General features: G+C 43.8%; 1 protein-coding gene and 1 long non-coding RNA gene across 5 annotated transcripts in view; one reads left to right on the top strand and one right to left on the bottom strand.

Moving 5' to 3' along the window:
- The window catches only part of DGKD (diacylglycerol kinase delta), a 755,036-nt gene that overhangs the window by 201,408 nt on the left and 533,351 nt on the right, over positions 1-20,277 (top strand). For all 4 annotated transcript variants that reach the window (XM_085634674.1, XM_085634677.1, XM_085634676.1 and 1 more), the window contains 2 exons: positions 2,043-2,168; positions 11,116-11,218. In XM_085634674.1, coding sequence (XP_085490800.1) covers positions 2,043-2,168; positions 11,116-11,218 — 229 coding nt within the window. The remainder of the gene's footprint in view (positions 1-2,042; positions 2,169-11,115; positions 11,219-20,277) is intronic.
- LOC146785541 (uncharacterized) overlaps positions 1-20,277 on the bottom strand; it is a 308,594-nt gene that overhangs the window by 27,687 nt on the left and 260,630 nt on the right. Inside the window, exon 2 of the long non-coding RNA XR_014970679.1 lies at positions 14,211-14,310. This is a non-coding gene — a long non-coding RNA (uncharacterized LOC146785541). The remainder of the gene's footprint in view (positions 1-14,210; positions 14,311-20,277) is intronic.

Here is a 20,277-nt window from a genome sequence, read left to right as displayed (position 1 = left end):
CAGCCAAACCTCTGAAATCGACATGTCCAAGAGTGGAGATTGTGCAGCGGCAAGTCTTCCACCCGAGGTTGTGGATGTTACCCTTGCTGTCAGGCTTTCCTCTACAAAGTCCATTTATGCCGGACACTGGAAATAATTTGTGGCCTGGTGTGGAGTCTGTGACACTGATCCCTTATAATCCATACTGTCGATCCAACAAGGTCTTGCAGATGCCACTATTAAAGCTTATTTCTCAGACCCTTAGGAAGTTTCGAGTTTTTCAGACCAGCTGTCCATGTTTCAATCACCTGTTGTGTTTCATTTTCTTAAAGGTTTGATACACATGTTCCTTCCCAAACCATTTGTGATGCGACAGTGGGGCCTTCATTTGGTCCTGCTGTTCCTCAGATGTACCGCCTTTAAGCCAGTGCACAGCTGCTGGTTGCGTGTTCTGAATCTCAAAACGTGTCTTCTCATTGCGATCACATTCAGCTCATCAAGTGAGTGAGCTTCAGGCTCTTTTGATACTGCCACCCCACACCGCTTTTGTCCCGGGCAAACTGCTGCTGAGAACCCAGGTGGCTTTCTTTCCGAAAGTCAGGACTCCTTTTGACGTTGAACAATCCATCACCGATCCCAACATCCTTTGCCCCGCCTCAACCCTGGAAAAAGGAGAGACACCACTGACTGGACCCCAGAGGAGCTTTAATCTTTTTAATTGATTGAACCAAAGACCATCAGGTAGACAATGAGTTGTCTGTGGGGTTGTCTTGGGCACAAAAAGGTAAGGTTCTGCAGACTCTGTGAAGGTGAATAGTCCTTTGCACTAAGATCTGCTATGCATTGGCCAAGAAGTAGCTACCAGAAGGGTTGAGGGCCCATTCCACCAATTCCAAGGCTACAACACTGTATGCATGCAGCGCGCCTGTCCTTGACCTCAATCAGACTGCGACGTGGATGTCCATGCACTCATTGGGGACGCACTACTGCCTGGACAGCTAGGACAAGCAGAAAGGGCAATTCACCCTTTCGGCCCAGCAACTCTTTTTGGTGTTAGGCCGCTCCACAGACCCTGCACCTTGGGAGGTTCTGCATTGGTATCTATTCAAAAGTTGTGGAATCTGCATTTAGAAATATCTATCAGAAGAACTAGTTACTTAATTTCTGTAAAGCTCTTTCTGGTAGATACTCTATGTAACCACAGATTCCTCACTGCGCTCACTCCTCCCATTTCTTTGTCTTAGTCTGTTTTAACCATTTAAAAAGTTCCCAAAATACAGGATTGGTACCAACAAGTATTTTGTGCTCTGCATCTGAAGGCATGGAATTAGTCAAGCAAGAAGCATCGTTCCCCTGCACGCTGGATTCGAATTTGGAAAAATCAGTTGAAAACTGATGAAGATTAGAGTGGCGCTCCAGATCCATGTTTAAAGCCACGTAAATAAATTAAATTACTGTGGTGTGCAGGAGTGGCACTTATATCCGTATATAAGTTCTGCTCTGTCACTAATGAGGTGGTGGTACGAAACCAAAGCGGAGCCTCACTCTGGCAGTTAGCGATGTGCAGGAGTACTAATGAGACAATTTACAGATCTCTTCTGGCACCTGGGGATATTCTTACAGTGAAGAATCTGCAGTTAGATAGAGTATCATGTAGAAAGAGCATTACTGAAGGTAAGTAACTTGTTCTTATAGCATCACATATTATCTTCTCATCGCCATAAAGCATTCCTTCAGCATCTTTAAAACTTTTTAGAATCTAAAATTCTGTGCATACTATGTATGACCCTATAGATTTTTTGATTCCCATATAACATACTCTAACTAGTCCTCAAACTGAATTTATTAAAATAGAAAGATGCATTATTCAACCAGACTTGCTTGACTTACTTCTACGCGTGTCCTATTGTGCTCAAGATGTACAATAGATAGCTCTAGAGTTAGGTTTCTACTGTAGAGGACGCTCTGTAACATAATGTTTTTGTAGGTTAATTCTTTTAATGTTCTGAACCTTCTATCTGGATTTTCATATGTGATAATACAGATTCTGGTTTTACTTGCAGATCTCAATGCCTCACCAGTGGCTGGAGGGAAATCTTCCAGTGAGTGCCAAGTGCATGGTCTGTGAAAAGACATGTGGCAGTGTCCTCCGGCTCCAGGACTGGCGATGTCTGTGGTGCAAAACTATGGTAAAGAAACTATTGATGAGGTCTATGGTTTAAGGCTGTGTTATAGTAATGAGAGTCAGTACTGTGGGTAGAGAGCAAGGTATCTTGTGGAAGGCTATCATGAAACGAAAAATAAAACTGTTTGTGATGTGAGGTTATGTTAAGAAGAGCACAACCCACGGTGTAAGTCTGAAGAGAGCAGCACTGTTCATGTGTAAAACCAAAGGGAGGACAACATTGTCCATGGTATAATAAGAAAGGGATAAGAGCACAGTTTGTGGTGTAAGACTCAAGATCAAAGGGCCGTGTTTGTTGTGAGATTATGTTAAATAGTCACCCATGGTTTTATCAAAGAGAAAGAAATGGGCATGTACATTATTTTTCATATTTCTGATGTTTTTTCTACCTAAATGCCAAGAGGCCGAATGCCAAGAAAAAGAAAAAAAAAGTAAAATTGCCCATGCCAAAGTTGTACACGATTGAAACATTAAACGCCTATGTTTTCAGGAATTGTCTTGAATACAAATGATCCAAATGTGTGCTAGTTCTCAGAAAGTTCTAGAGTTGAGCTCCCTGAACTCTGAGAGCTCTTAAATCGTGGTAGCGCAGTTGGAAACATGAAGCTTTGACGAGCAACTTTAGAAAGAATGAAGAGTTATCCATGAACGTGTTTTAATATTGTCCATTTGAACAATAGAAATTTGGACTCTTAGAAAGCATGATTTAGAGAGTTATGGTCAAAGTTACCTAAAATCAGAAAGCCTTTTGACAGCCACATTTTTAATATGTAGCCAGTTTCTGATTGTAAAGTCTGCCATGCCACAATAAATGTAATCCCTTAAGCATGTTCTAAGATCACAGAAACATTCACCACCAAAACGTGTGGAGATGCAAGAAACTCTGACCTACCATTAAAATGTGTTACAAATATCAGATTTTCAACACACTAAGGATTTAAGGGTTTGCAAGAAGAGTTGGCATCTGCAAAAATGCAAACATCACTCACAGCAGATGAGTTAAAAGAGCACTGCCCAAAGAAGGAAGGCCACATCATAGGTAGTCAGAGTAGGATTGTGAACTGTATGAGCAATACTTCCAAGTTGGTGAGACTCAGCTTTTAAAAAAAAAAGTCTCAACGGGCACCAACCTATGGTTGACAAAATCATTCTGATAGTCACCAAGCTTGTGTACAGGGAGTTTTTATCCTAAAATGAAGCCTGGTTTAATCAGTGTGCATGCAGCAATATGTGTTGAATGATAGGCAAGAGTTTAGAATAATGATTAAATAAAATTAAGAAATGGCTGAGTCCCAGGGCAGCAGTAGCAATTGTCTATACCATAGATGAGAAGAGGGAAACGAGCCTGATCAGGACTGTACCTTGGAATGTTGCCTCATAATTACATCACGTGAGAAGGCAGTTTACTTAATTTTATTACTGGTTTTCCAACATGAGTAGTTTCTTTGTGCCATGTGATCTGCCTGCCCTTATTTCATGGGCATCAAAATGTCTCTGCGCTAACAATGAATCTGTGACCTGAGGTTGAAGTTCTTTCACTGTAGGCACCTTTTGAAATCTGGGTTCCCTTAGTGTGGAAACAATGTCACCCTTTAGACTACCTTTAAGAAGGGCACCTCTTAGTCTAGTAATCTATTTTCGCAGAGGTATATCTGCTGTTAATGGTGTGTCAAAGAATAAACTACTCAACATAGAAGCAATCTTAACATTGAGGAATGGTAAACACTGAGGAATTGTTGATGCTGGAAAACTGTTCACGCCAATGCTCCTGTAGTATAGAAGTACACCTGGATGCATAATGGTAACCAGCTCCACTAGGATTGCGACAAAGTCCCTTAGTGACACCCAATTTAATGGATGTCAAGTAGTGTGATAGCAAGGACGTAGACATTAGAATTTCCCGCCACCCCCATGATTCCTTTGCTGCCTAACATCTTTTCCAAAGGAGTCCTAGGGAACTAATACAAACCAGCAATGGCTCCACCTATTTTCCCATCATAAGCTTTTCATTATCTAGAGGCATATGTTTTGAACTTGCATTTTATGGAGTTTGAAACACAACTAAATTATCTCACTTAGCAACAGCTACAACATGTAAAGCACAGCACATAAGGTCTGTGCTAAGACGAAATCCTACTAGCTCCAGAAATTGCTGTTTCTAATTTTAGACCTAAACAGACCCCTTTATTGTCTTCACTCTTTTGTCTTTAACAGAGATTTACCAGAAGTGACAGAGCATAAAAACGTCACCCCTATACAGCGCTGTCAGTTCCTTTCTTTCCCCACCTAGGAACATGGATCAGAAGCTCCGCTCCCTTTTGTAGACAGTTTGACAAGTTTTCCAACTTGACTTCCAGTGTGCATGGAACAATTTCTCCACCTAAATCTACAGGTGTTCAGTCCACACCGTGACTGCGTTAAACAGATGTCAGTGACCGACCAGTAGGAGGTGTGCCTCATGCACCTGTAGGCAATTTGAATCAGTGAAGTAAAGTTGTATGTCACCAAATATCAAAAGAAGCCACGCAACTCCCACTTTATGTCAAGGGTGTGGACCCGTTCCTGTTTTTGAGGCCAATCCCACGATAGGTCCTCTTCACTGTTGAGGTCATTTGGTAAGTTGGAGTACAAGCGAAGCAGAAACACAAGAAGGAAAAGTGGGACTTGACCCCCATCTTGTCACTCTCTATCTAAGGAGAGGTTGCATGGGTGTCAAGGTGCCACTCTATTTCGATCTCGCTCCCTATATCCGATTAAGCAACCTATTCCACAATTGACACCAGTGCACCCTTATTTCCCTAGGCCATCGGAACATATCCCTCAGCAGGTCGAAGACTTTTAAAGAGGCCGCAGTGTATTTTCGGCACTCTTCTGGCTAACCTCTGGGCCCCAAGTATCCCCAGGGGCCTCTATTTGGGTTAATGCCTGAAACTCACCTCACTGTCTCCAGTGCTGACTTCCATTCCGGTTTCAAGACCTGTGCCGGTCCCTTCTTAATCAACGCCTGGTCCCAACGGTGCCAGAGGTGGATCCAATGCCTACTCCGGGTTCCGACGTCCAAGCGGAATTCGTCTACCCCTAGTCCAAATCCAGCTGACTCCACTCCAGTGCTCCTTGTCCCCATGCAGCCTGGTTCAGACAAAACATTCCCTCTACCATGGAGTCGTCCTCAATTGCTTCACTGACTTTTTGGTTCGGACTCTGACAAAGGTTTGCTTCCACTTGGAGATGATAATGGAGATGATGGGGATGATTTACTCCCACATTATAATGATGACAGTTAATATATGAATGTCCAAAAGGTCAGTGGACTTTTATACTTCCTCTGATACAGGGTTAATTTCCCCCTTGGGCAGCCAACTGAAGAGAGTGCTTCCCTTGCTGTAGTCTTCAGACGTTCTGCTGATGTCCTGGATTTACAACTTACTCCTATTAGGGTTAAAACAAATGTGCTTACTGAAGTTCTTCAGCCTGGGCCATCTTCTGAGCCTTTACTACCATTCACTGAAGCCCTAACCAACACCCTAACAGATACTTGGTCTATAGCTTGCTCCTGTCCACCAACAAACAGGAGGGTTGCCAAGCTCCACAGACCAGCACCTGGCAACCCGGATTTTCTTATGCAGCACACTACTCTGGAGAGTTTGGGGGGGTCCAAGCTTCCACCAGAATGTTGAATGCTAATTTGTTCCCCAAGACCCCCCTCATGCTGATAGTGGTCAGAAAAGAACTGAGGTGTTCAGAAAACATTTGTTCTCCTTAGCGAGGATAGCCTTGAGGTCGGTCAGTACCAGTTACCTGCTAGGCCGTTATTAGTTAAGAGTTAACTACTTCCTTCGATCAAACCTTTCAGGATGATCAGGATGCTACCAGATTTGTAATTCAGGTAGCCTAGATACTACTGTTTCTTGGGTGAGCAGTCGTCACCAGTGTGATGCTCCATCTCCATGCGTGGATGAGATCCATATGCTCTTTTGGTAGTGTGCAGTCATTCCTTATGGTTATGCCATTGATGGATCCCGCTATTTTTGGTGAAAAAGGCGATTCTACTCTGCAGTGCTTCAAGGAAAGCTGGGTCAAGGAGTGCTCTATGTTCCTTTGGAGTCCTGTCAGACAGGTCCCTCATCCGTTTTGACCTTTCCGCAGCTACTCCAGAGTTTTGGCATATAGACAACTACATGAACCCAGCCCCTGCTGCAGTCACCTCAGCCCTTTCATGGCCTGGGACAGGGATCAGGCAAACAATGTGCTGGTAACCAGGACCACTAATCTTCCCAGGGCCCACTTTCAGCGGCATCAGCCTCCAAACTGATTTAGTTTGCCCATAGTGGTGCACAACCACTCTGTGGTAGGCAGGATTTAAAACTTTCTGCAGTCCAAGTTGCCTTCAACAGAGTGCTGGCATCGAGTAGGGATGGGTTGTTACTCCTGCTGTTTCATCATGCTGGATAAGGATGGGAGGCTTTTGTCCTATCTTAGCTTTTCGCCCTCTGAAAGTCTTTCTGTTGAAAAACTAATAAAAAAATCTCATTCTGTCACAAGTTCTGTCTGCCCTGGATCTGAGCAACTGGATGGTATCCTTGGACCTACAAAATGTTTACTTTCATGTAGCAACCTGTAGTTCCACAGATGTTACTGGCGATTGAAGGTCGGCCAAGACCATTTTCTATTTACTGTGCTCCCTTTTGGACTTACTTGCGTCCATCAGGTGTTCACAAAAATTATGGCGTTGGTTGCCGCCTATCTTCAGAGCTTGGTTTTTACAGTTTTCCCCTACCTCGCAACTGGCTGTTAAAGGCGGGTTCATGACAGTCAGTCAAAGAGCACCTCCAGACAACTGCAAACCTCTTGACATTGTTGCAGTTTTCAGTTGCCCAGCTGAAGTCACACCTGACTCCTTTCTAGAGGCTTCCTTTTGTAGGAGCTGCCCTGGACACTGCAGTTCAGGGCCTTTCCCCTTGTGTAACAAGTCCAGGACATTCAGGCTATAATTCCAATGTTTTAGAGTTGGTCCTGGATCCTGGTGAGAGCGGTTCTGAGGCTTCTTGATCCTTTGGTTCATGTATCCTGCTTTTCTTCACCATGTAGAATATGCAGGCTCTGCAGTAGCACCAATGGAACCTGGCGGGTGTCACCCCGATATCGGAGGAGACTGCCCGAGATCTCAGGTAGTGGTGCTCAACTGCAGCCTGACCAATGGTAGAACCCTTTTCCTTCCCCGCCCAAAGCTGACGGTGGTGATGGATGTATCACTGTTGGGTTGGGGATGCCATTTGGGAGGGGTGGACATCAGAGGTCTCTTGTCTCTGAGGAAAACCTAGCTCCACATTAGTCTGTTGGAGCTGCAGGACATTCGCCTTCCTGTTATCGATCATGGGAAGGTTGGTGCAGGTTCTTACGATCAATGCCACTGCCATGTGATACTGCAGTAAGCAGAGAAGGATCCTGACTCCTGTGCCAAAAGGTGCTAGAGTGCCAGGGATTTTCCCTGATCATGACCCACCTGGCAGCATCTTTACACACCAGGGTGGACAAGCTCAGCTGTCGATGCCTAGCGGATCATGAATGACGGTGACATCCCTGCATGTTGAAGTTTTTAAAAATGCCCTTGTTAGGAGATGCATTCAGACTGTTATGGAGCACTGGACTCCTGTATGCCTTTCTGCCCCTGCCTGTCCTGCACAAAGCTCATAGAAGATCAGGAGTGACCAGGCCCAAGTAATCTTAGTGCCTCCTGATTGGGCTAGGAGAATGTGGTATCTGGAACATGTGGGCATGAACATGTGTCTTCTGATCAGGCTACTACTGGGCTTGTATCACAGAAGCAGGGCAGGGTTCTGCACCCAGTCCCACACAGTCTAAACCTCCATGCTTGGAGATTGAGCGGCAGCAGTTCACTGCTTTTCAATCTGCTACCTGAAGAGGAGAAGAGACTCTATTGACTTGACCTCAAAAGAGCCTTAAGCTTTTACATCGAGTGCACCAAATACCATGAGGTGGATGGTCGGCTTTTTGTGTGGTTTGCAGGAAAGAAGAAAGATGAGGTGGTGCAGAAGTGGACTTTGTCAAAGTGGATAGTCCTGTGCATTAAGATCTGTTGCATATTGACCAAGAAGCAGTCTCCGGCAGGAATGAGGGCTCATTCCACCATCGCTAAAACCGCTACAGCTGCATTGACATGTGGAGTGCCTGTCTTTGACATCTGACAGGTCATGATGTGGGCATCAGTGAACACGTTCACAAGGCCCCACTGCCTTGATAGCTAGGTCTGACGGGAAGGGCATTTAATCAGTTTGGTCCTGCAGCACATTTTGGTCTGAGCCCGCTACACAGACCCTCCACCTTTCAAGGTGCTGCTGTGGTATCTACTATTTAACAAGACCTACTGTACTATCCACCATCTTTCCTTCAGACAGGTTCATCTGCTCACCCTCTGAGCATATCCCAAACAATCTGGATTCCTTAGTGCCAAAAGACTTTCAGATGAAGGAGCAGATATATAAAAGATCTTTCACATAATAAATTCTCTTCCAGGAAACCTAGTGCCCCTTGGAAGTTAAACAAAGAATTGTGAAAGTTGATGAGTCCTTTGTTTAAGTCTCTACACCAAGCCAGTTTGAGTTATCTTTTCTGAAAATTGCCTTCTTATTCGTCATTAAGCCTGGACATAATAATACAGAGATTCCAATTTTTTTCGTCAAGACCTTTACAGTATACCATAGCAGTGAGGTTGCATTACCTTTCTACCTAAAGCCGTCTTAGATATCCCCATATTGAAAAATATCACTACCTTTTTCCAACCCCTTCAGCATGGCACAGCTGTTTTTCACACACTGTGCATTAAATTAACTCTTTAATATAACGTAGATGACACAGAGTAGATTTGAATATCAAAACAATTGTTTGTTGTTTATGGTCTCATACCTTCCAGGTTGGTGACATCCAAACAATACCTATTCTGCTGAATTGAATTATGTAAGTCAATGTGCTACTGAAGGGCCAACAATTCCCTTTAGGAAAGTCTAGGGCTGATTCAGCAAGGTGTACGTTGGCTACCCCAGCCCTTCTCAGCAATTCTCCAACAGCTAAAATCTGCTCATCTACCCAGAGTACCTATTGGAGAGCTGTCCATTCAATTAAGCACTGCTGACTAGGCTGGGGCGCTCCGAAAGAGATGCCAATGTTGACCAAGCTTCCCTTTAAAATCAGTTTCTTTAGCTGGCACATTTATTTTCTCGCTCTCTGCCTTCTGACCACTCACTTGCTTCTGAGTCTCTTCCACAGTACTGATTCACCCCTCTAGTCAAAAGAACCTTCTTAAGACTTTCCAGGCTCCCACATCACATTGGAAACAACAAGCTGGCTGAGTCAACATCACAGCCATATAGAAACTTCTGACACTTGCCTTCAATATAGTAAGGGGCAGTAACCCCCAACCACCGCCCTATCCCGCATCACTCCAACCCGGACCTAAAATCTACTAACTGTGATCATCTAGTTACACCTAAGTCACCCTGTGCTGCCTAAGATTTCCACTCATTCTGCCACCAAGGCCTTCTAACTGAATCTCTTTATCATCAGACATCTGGGCAGCCTCATCTGGACAAGAACTAAAGCTAGAACTGACATCACTGCTTCTGACTAAAACAAATAAGAAATTGCCGCCCCACTCACTCCATATACTGCTATAAAATGGTAAATGTCATGCCTGTATGGCTTTTAGTTAGAGATGTTTATTTAAATGTGTCCTTTAAGTCTGTGCCTAAAATATTCATACATAAGGCATACTTAAACCATAAAATACGTTTATTTTGCATGAAAGTTAACTACCTCAACCTCATGGCTCTAGTACCGCAATTGTGTCTCTTCTAAGATGTTTCTGATGTCAATATTATTAACGCCAAGTAAATACGTTTTCTGGCTTAAGATGATGGGTATGGGTTTGCTACCATATTCTGCTTCAATGAATAGCAGTGTAGATTTCATGATGGAGGAGATGCTTGTAATCCTGTTCTCCATCATGCGCATCATTACTAAATTCATGAACAACACTCCTGCTTTTCTAGGAAACATGGAGTATGGACAGTGGTGAACATTAATCTGTTAAGATCCTAATGCCTTATTGAAGCTTCAAAATGAACCTCTGGCCAAAAGCACTTTGAGCTTGGTTTCGCGTTCTTCTATTTTGTTTCAGTAAAAAAAAATGGAGGTTGTTGCCTCTGCACTGTCAATTTCACTTTTGTAATGGCTTTCTTTAAAAATATAAATATATGTGTTTAAGGAACGCGGTGGTCTCTTTTTAAGTGTCATAGTGCACATAGGCGGAACTAATCTGTGTTTATACATTAATTGCATATCCCCACTATGATGGACTATGCTTTCAGATAAATAGCTCACACCTCTGTCAGTTGAACATGTTTGCAATGAAGAAAGTCCTGTTTTGCTCCTGGTAGAAGCAGTGTGTCATGTGGGCCCACATATATTGAGCACAGGTTTTTTTATCAGCAGACTATTTATTATATGGCAGTCTTCAGTAAGCAAAAGACTGTTTGTGATGTGAATGTAAGAAAGATGTTACCGGCCATTTGATACCATAAGGTGACCAAATCTTTCAAGTGTTGTGACAAGATGGGGCACCACAATAGATCTTTTGAGTTTGTGAAAGGAGTATTGTGTCACTGCTGTGGAAAGAAAAGGTCTCTGGTGGTATGAGAGTAATGAAGAGAGCAGTGTCTATTGTGAAGCTAAAGTGAATGGATCACTATAGTGTAAACATTTTTATACAATGCCACCTGTGCTGTAGTATGGAATTCCGTTTTGAATATATATATGCAGGGAGAAGATCATTGTCTGATTTTAGTTTGATATGTCTCTATTTCTGGAACTAGCTGTTCTATTGGCTCTAATGATGATAATTGTAACTTTCGCTTTTGCTTGTCTCATTTGTACAGGTTCACTCTGCCTGTAAAGACTTGTTATCCAACAAATGTCCCCTTGGTTTATGTAAAGTTTCTGTCATTCCACCTACTGCCCTCAACAGTATTGATTCCGATGGTAAGTTTCTCTTTTTGGATGTGTCTTGTCCATCGATGTCTCATTTGCCCTTTACGCAGCTACCTATGGTGGATTCTTCATTTGGTCCGTCTGAAATAGCTGTGTTTGTTTGAACTGTAGGAATGTCAAGAATTGTTAGTGCACAAGGGGCAGAGTTTATGGTACACACATTTTGGTCATATTTGGCAAATTGCATGATCATTATGCCCTAAAAAATAGATTAGGCATGCTGTGATCGTGAGAAGTCTGGGTCTGTTAACTTGCATGTATTAGTTGAAGAATCCTCTGCACAGCCTTAATAAAATTAAGCTATTCTATCTTAAACCACACAAATGAATTAGCTTATAAAATCCAAATAAGGTAAGCTACAAGTAAACTGCTGGTTTTTCGACTCTAAGAGTGCACTGAGGCCTGCGGACTAGCCCTCAGTTTCTGTGCCCCGACCCTAAAACTTAGTATATTTGATGGGATTATACCCAGGTGGCATAGGCAAGCTTACTTCTAAGTCCATAGCATATGGTACCCACAGCCTGTAATTTAGAGGGTCACCCCAGGGACTTCAGCACTGGTTGTGCCAACCTGGGTGTGACAAGGGTAAAACATGTGTCCCAGTCTGCCACCACAGACTGGAAGAGCAGAGTTAAACTGCTAACTCGATCTGACCAATTAAAGATATGGCAAGGCTCAAACCTCCATCTGTAACATGTTTAAGTCCCCCCCTAAGGCAGGTCTGATGTGCCCTAAAGAAGGGTGCAGCCTAATTTGAGAGGAGAAAATTTATTTTACCTGCTCTGACAGTAAAAACAAAAAACTGTCGCTTTTACAGTGGAAGGACTTAATGAACCATTGGCGGGTACAGGGCTACACACTGAACCCCTAGGCTGTGCTAACTCCAGAATGGTGCGACCAAATTTGATACTCCAAGGGATCAAACAACTTGTTATAATAACATAGTGGAGAGGAGTTGGCCTAACGGCTAGGGCGGTCGACCTCGGACCTGGGTTCGAGTCTCGGTAATGACGCTGAACTTCCTATGATTCTGGGCAAATCACTTAATCTCCCCGTGCCTAACAAAAAATGAATGTGTGTCCTCATGTAACGTAACTGGTGCTATGTAAAGCGCTCTGATACCTGATTGGATTCGGATCAAGTTCGCGCTATATAAAACTCTGCAAAAAAAGAAGCCCAACTTGATACTCAAGTCAAAGTTAATGTAACTTGTTTAGATTGGCAACTTTTCCCAAGTTGCCACTTTGTTGCCCAAAGTCTCCTCTGCCCTCAATAATTTCTCATCGGTCTGTCCTCAAGTCAGATTCTGCCCTCCTGGGGAGACATGTAAACGATCCCCCCCCTCCCCAAAAAAAGAATAGACAATATAAGCCTGCACAGGAGAGATGTCTTGCCTCTCCCTGGCCGGAAGCCACATGGGTGTTGGCCCAAAAGATGAGCTTCAAATGATAAGCTTCATTTGGAGGGCAAATGCTGAACACTTGGGATAAGGGCTGCTCTATTGTTTAGGTAGAAAGGTTGGTACTAGGAATGGCGAGGGGAAACCAGTTGCCAAACTGTGTTTTTCAGGGGTGTGTATCGTCCTTGGTAGCCTCAGCTCTGGATTGGACTTGGGAGCTCTGCATGCCAAAAGAGGGACTTCCATCTTGAGAGTTGGCATAATGTAGAATTCTGGGAAAGCCAAATGCCACACCTCACAGAAATTGGCAACTGATCTCATCCACCCTGAGGGCATTTTCTGGGTATTAAAAGGGCACCCCGGCACAGAGAACTCGAATCTAGAGGGACTGGAAAAGAGGACCGAAGAACGACTTCCCTGCTGCACCAACGGCCCGGCGAGGAGAAGCTGCCCAGAAGAGGACTCATTGCTGAACCTCGTGAGTAGCAAAGGAGAAGGGACTTTGCCTGCATTGTCCTATTTGTGGAAAAACCGTTGCTTGAGCTCAGCCAAAGCAAGAGACTCCAAAGGTCAGTTGGCTGGCCTCCTGTTTGCAGCACAGGGCCACAACAGCTGAAAAGAACTGCTGGGGCGAGTTGGCAGCCAACATCCTTGAACCGCCACTCCTCGCTGCTGTGCTGCACCAGGAGCCAGGACCTAACTCTCAAAGTTTTCCCGAGTATGTTTAACCTGGGAGAGTCATCGGAGTGCAGTTTGGTCACTTAGAATACAAGTTATCATCCAAGGAAGGATTCTACTGTGATCATGATACTGGGTGAGTAGTCGTCCAGTGGCGACTGGACTTCTGGACCGAGACAGAGAGGGTTTCGAGGAGCGTTGACGTCTGTGTTCAGGATCATCTCATCAAACCTATGGACTGAGGAGTATAAAGTGCATATTTACTGAACCTTGTAAATACTGTATTTTCAGGACCCTCAGCTGGATCTTTTGGGTGTGTAAAAATACATAAAAATACAGTGTATTAAAAAAAAAAATGGTGTCGGATTTCTTGAGTGTCTTGTATATTTCTTCTTCAATTGTCTTGCTGCTGTTTAATGACTTTGCACTTGTCCCTTGGTGTAAGTCGGTGGCTCAGAACCATAGCTACCCAAGGTTGAGCTAACGGTGTCGCAAACTAAACTTACTGTTCCTAAAGGGTTTGGTCAGTGTATTAAAGCACGGAGACATCACACAACCACTCCATATAATACATCCCATTTCCTCACAGTGGGGAGTTACGCGTGTGTAGTTGCAGGGGTGGAGAGGGAGATTGAAGTGCAACGACTGGGGTTAATAGAGTGTTAAAAACAACACCTTCGATATATTAAAAAATTAGTTATAGCACTGAATCACTGAAGCCAAGTGAGAAGGACACTGCTGTTTGCTTGACCTTAATGCAGATAGCTCTGTGTGCCCCTCTGAAGAATGGCGCCCTGGGCCAAACACACTAATGCCAAAAACCAGTGCTGGCAGTAGCCCTCTCTCACATCACTAACATTGGTTACCCAGCAAAGTGTCAAAGTACAGAACATTTCCACCTCTTACCTGTAAGGCTGCCAACTTCTTGTCCTGCTGGAGCGACATGGATTCCCTATGTCCTTCTCACACGTCGAAGAATTCTGACTGTCTGGAGAGGCGGATGACTCTGAAAGGTGATTTGGAGGAATGGGGTTAGAAATTAAGGGGAATGTTCTGTTTGGTAATGGATGGCAGATTATGTAATGCTGCTCTCTGGTTATATTGTGAGAGATGGGTTAAATAAATTCTAGCCTGACTCTTGGTCATCAAACCCTCACCTTTAACAAGTTCTCTCTGTTTATATCCACCTAACAAATTACCTTTATTCTCTCAATACCCGAGGCACTGCGCACGAAGTGTCATAAACATAACTCTTTCTTTCAACATCTGACTCCCTTGTTTTCTCGTGAGGAACATCTAAAGCAGTGAACATACAAAGATTAACTTACCTCTTTTAAAGATACACACAATTAGTGGTTCTTTAAACATAACTCTTCAAATATTAATACGTGTTCTGATACCTTATGAGAAGTCTTGAATTCAGATGAATCATTCTTCTGGAGTTCACTTCACTCCATGGATCATGTAGCTGATTTTTCCTCATAACTTTTTCTCTTTCAATTACTGCTCAAAGGTCTGTAGTTTTCACTGCAATTTCTTGATACCATTGTTACTTGTTTTTCTCCAAACATTGCCGGAAATGGTTTGCAATTTCACAAAAGTCTCTTGAGGTACTTATCGCTCAGTTTTTTCAATGTTTTAAAAAAAATATGTTTTTAGTTTACTGATGTTTTTAAGATGTTCCAGATTCCACACTTTAACAGGTTCCCTTGGTCTTGTGGAATTATTTAGGATCTCCAGATTCTTTGGTTTATCTTCAAGGATCGCTTGTTTTCCTTCTCAAAGCACTGCTGCTTCTTCTTCTTCTGCCTGGAGTCACGAGGCAAAGCAACAGTAAATGGTTGGGTGCGGTCTTTCATACCCAACTACACCCAAAATGTCTGCAGAGATTTTGGGAACTTGAGGAATTACATAACTCACGCAAACTAAAACTCAATAGGCACTATCTCGGACTCAGAGGAACAAAGGCTGGGCTCCAGTGAAGTAAAAGAGGAGTGGTTCTTCTTTCAAGTAATTCAGTATAAAGAGTAGCATTTAAATAAAGGGGCAAGGATAGGCTCAAGTGATGGGGCATATCACAATAAAGGGCAGAGGTCATGCCAATGACTGAAGTGATTGGGCAGCATATTGCAAAAGGGAGCAGTAGGGAGCAAAGTCATGCCAATGATAAACTTGACACTACAATGATGTTTGATGGTTCCTGACAGTCCCCCACCATACCTCTTATTGCATGGGATATGGGTCTTGATATTATGGGGTTCTCAAATAAAAGCTACGTTCCAGATAAGGAGAGTGACAAAGTGAGAAAGGGTTCCCCTTTTAGTTCTGCTGGTCCAAAGCCTTTCCAGTCCCATAATAAATGGAGAATGTTGCAGATACGTTTAGATTCTAAAAGTGTCCCAATCACATCTTTGGGTTGCCATTACATAGTGACCGGTGAAGGATGAGTACATAGTCTTGAGTTTTGTAACACAGGTTTAAGCAGTGGTGCATGAAAAACGGTGAATTCTCATATGTTGTGGCCAAGTTAATTTAGTTGCTTCCTAAATCGATTACCTGCTGTATTTTGAACGGGCCTATAAAGCGTGACAGGGTTCTAAAGGTGTGCTAGTAGAATGATATCCCAAGGAGCAGTAAAATAGGGGGATTCCTCAATTGACTGAGATAAGTGCTGGTCGGATTCTTCGTGACCGCATTTATAACTTGTTGAAAGATTGCATAATTTTCAGAATCTGCCTTACATACATTGGGCTAGATGGACTTTTAATAAATAGATCATGGTTTAGTATTCAATTATATCTTGGGTTCCTAAGGGGCCTGTCTTCTTGATTTTGTTTGTGTTATTCAGTCCTGATGATGGTCCTGCTTACTTGTTAGCCATCTGAGACCGAAACGTCAACAGTACATCCCCTCTAACTTCCATCATTCGACTTTGATCATTTGTAACCACATTTTCAATCTTCTATGAAGTATGGTCAGAAAGTCTGTATTTTAGGTAGATATACTGATCCCTGTTGATCATTTCTAAATACACTACAAATCTTAATGATTAATGTGGGTCGGCAGTGCTTGTAGAAATGTTTTATGTTGGATCATCATTGAACATTACTGTAATAGACTATGTATAATGTACTGATATTTTTTGCTTTAGTCCTATAAATATAAAAATGTATCTTATGTTTAATTCAATATAAGTTGGCTATTTATACCAACTCAACTCAGAGTATATACAAGTGACTCCTTCAGGAGCCTGTGGTTTCACAAGTTAGTTTATACACATTCTCCTAGAGGAATACTCGGTGGCCCTAGTGTGTTTGATGTTCTTGTACTGAGGGGCGGGCAACAAATGTTCCAAAGGTGGCTAGTAGAATGATATCCTAAGAAGCAGTAAAATGGAGACATTCCTAACACATAATGTTGAGTGACTGATATTATCTATATATGTAGGTGCTTGGTATTGTAGTTCTGTTAGAGACTTTTAGCCTCAGATTCCTCACCTTTTTGAATATTCCCCAGACGTCAGTTTGGAACAGGAGTCTTTTAAAGCGGTACCTACGCGCACGGGTAGGTGGCGCCATGCGGCTCTTCACCAACACCATGCTGCTCAGGAAATGCATGCGAAGCCTATATAGGCACCACTCCTGCACACTGACCTGTACTTTTCTTTCCGCACTCCCTGGTGCGAAGCCGGAGCTTTCTCTCATAGACCCTTTACCTCGATAATTTTTCCCTATTTCCAACAGTGTGCAAGGTATGTCTCCCCCCTAAAACAGCAGGTTTTAAGCTGTGTAGGGACTGTGGCAAGCTTATGTCTGTGACAAATCCCCATCAGGTGTGCCTGGAGTTAAACCACAACACCAAGACCTGCAGTACCTACACATCGATAAACAGAAAGGTCCATCCGAGACCAGGAGGCGAAACTGTACATCGCCAAGCATAGTAAGTCGAGGATCAAGTCGAAGGTCCATCCCATTCCCACAGCCAGGCGTCGACGAAGCTGTTTGCGATGCCTTTCTTCGTCACAATCTAAATCGTCCGGAATGCCTAAAAAGAAGTGTAACAAGCTTAAGAAATCGAAGCAGGATTCCCCCTCTTCTCGCCTCTCACATTCACCTGAGCAAGCACGGGGACAGCATAATGGATCTAGATCTCACTTCCGGAGTCTCCCCAACTTGCAGCCGGTTCTGGCACAACCATAGTATCCGGGACCATCCGCCACTCCGCAGCAGATCTAAGAGTTCAGCTCAGCCTTGTTTCAGCTCTTTGACTCCCTCCTGCGGGCCCCAATGGAACAAGAGGACTTCCACCTGAAGTACTGCTGGCGGGTACCCCCTCAGCATCAGCTGAACCCTCCAAGTGCATTACAGCCCCTCTGGCCCTAGTCTGAACCACGCCTTCAGCGTTGTGGACCTGATTCCTGGGACTCCAACACCAGTTCCAAGTCTATCGATGCCGGACAAGGAGCTTACCATTGTGCTGTCTGACTCCAAAACAGCGCCGGTCGGACCACGACCAATGTCGCACCAGATGACTGTTCCTATGCTTGCTCTGCTCTAACACCTTTCATGCAGTTTTTGACATGGACCGGGCAATGATTACAATTCCCTATCAAGAAGATAATTGGCATGATGACTTGCAGGAGGCTAACCGTCTTGATACCTCCCCTGAAACAGGCCTTCTTTCACCTCCTGGGCCAGCCACAGAGAAGTCTGCTTCTTATGCCGTGGTAATGCTTAGGATGGCTGAAGTCGAGATCTCCACCTCCCCGCTGACCTCTTGATTGAAGTTATCCAGCCAGGGCATACATCTTCTAAGCCCCTCCTGCCATTTAACAAGGCCTGTTATTGAGGCCATGGGCCAAACCTTGCTCTGGTCCACCAGTCAACTGGCAAATTGCGCGATGCCATCGTCCTGTCCCAGCCCATCCTGCTTTTCTTCTAGCACCGCTCCCCTGAAAGGCTGTTGGTGCAAGCGTCTGCAGGTAAAACCAATCCCAACACATTCCCAACTACTCCCAGTCAGGGAGCCAAAATATGTTGAAACTTTTGGCAATTGAGTATTTTTATCCATCAGCTTAGCGCTCAGGTCAGTAAATACTAGCTACCTGCTGGAGCGATATTCCCACATCCTTTGGGTCTCTGTGGCTCAAGCCCTTCCAGTTGTTACTGACAAATAACCTGTGCTTGCCTAGACCATCCAGGATGATTGGGATGCTACCAAGTTCACAATTCGTTGTGGCTTAGACTCCACTGATTTCTTCAGATGGGGCATTGGCCCAGTGTTGCCATTTGCTGTCCCGCATGGCCATGCCGTTCAGTGTGACTCGCTTGATTGAGGATAAGGCAGACTCTGCTCTTCAGCACTTCAACGAGAGTAGGGCCAGTTCGCGCTAGTTGGGCGGCTCGTTGTCTGATAAGCCTCTCAAAATGCTAATGAGCTCACTGTACATTTCAATAAGGCCATTTATGATGTCCTAGGAGAAGTCGCACCGCTTAAACTAAAACAACAAAGAACAACATAATCCAAATCTTGGCCAATCCTGAACTCCATAAAGAAAGAAGACAACTTAGACTAGCAGAAAGAACTTGGAGACAACACTCCTCGCCCTCTCATCTTGCCCTCCTTAGATCTATAAGATCAACATATAAAAAGCACATTTTCAATGAAAAATCTTTATTCTTCGGTGCCCAACTTGATTGTGCCAAAAATCGGCCCAGAGAACTCTTTAACATTGTCAGAAAATAAACCTGATTGGCACCTCCTGAACCGACGGCCTCAATCAAAAGATGTGAGTAAATTGCCAAATTCTTCCCCACAAAATTGCTAAAATTGATCAATCCATCCCTCAAGTTTTGGCCTGGCCTAGCCCCTTGATGCCCCTTGACGTTTCTCCTTTTTCTACATCGTCCCTCCCTCCTTATCCTTTCACTCTCCTATCTACTCCATCTATTCCTGACGACATCCTTTCCACCTTACAATTGAAAAATAACGCGTCCTGATCTAATTTCAATCCTATGACTGAGCACGAAGTCTTTAATATCATCGCTAAATGAAAGCCTACCTCGCACACCAAAGACCCTCTCCCCTCTCCCCTCTAAACTAGTTCATAACCTTAACCACATCATTGCCCCATGTTGGACTAAAATCATTAACACCTCTTTTGCCACTGGGTGCTTCCCCGTCTCCCTCCAACTCGGACAAATCACTCCCATTCTTAAAAACCTTAATACAGACCCTAACGATCCAAACAACCTTTGTCCCATCTCCAACCTCCCACTTCCAGCTAAAACCTTGGAAAAATGTGCTTTACTTCAACTTGACAACCACTTGGCCTATACAACCTACTTGACTCCTTTCAATCTGGTTTCAGGAAAGGCTGTAGTACAGAAACCGCCATGCTTGTTGACATTCATCGCTCCCTAGATAATGGAGAGGCTTCCCTTCTTATCCTCCTTGATCTCTCAGCAGCATTTGATACAGTCAATCACTAATCCTTACTGGAATCTCTCAAAGTCCGCACTGGCCTTAATGGAATGGTCCTTAACTGGTTCACTTCCTACCTCCAGCACCGAACTCAACAAATAAAAATCAACTCCTGTCTCTCTAATCCTACCCCTGTCTCCCTGGGTGTCACTCATGGCTCAATTCTCTCCCCATCTCTCTTCAACCTCTTTATGGAACCCCTTACCATCATTTTGAAACAAGCCGGGATCAACTACCACCTTTATGTTGATAACACTCAAATCTACTGCAAAATCAAATCTCATTCTGATGTACTTCATCTAAACAACACGCTGAGCAAGATTCAATCCTGGTTTTTCTCCAACCATCCTAAACTGATTCCTAACAAAAAACTAAATTATTATTTTCTCCCCCCATCCAAGGCTGGATCTCTGACCTCAATACCCTCAACTGTCCGCTCACCCTATCTAACTCGGCCAAATCCCTTGGTTTCATTCTTGATAAAAATCTG

Source organism: Triturus cristatus, chromosome 11 (assembly GCF_964204655.1).
Source record: "Triturus cristatus chromosome 11, aTriCri1.1, whole genome shotgun sequence".
In the NCBI taxonomy this organism is placed as follows: Eukaryota; Metazoa; Chordata; class Amphibia; order Caudata; family Salamandridae; genus Triturus; species Triturus cristatus.
The sequence above is the reverse complement of the archived record's forward strand: the minus strand, read 5'-3'. Positions and strand labels throughout refer to the sequence as shown.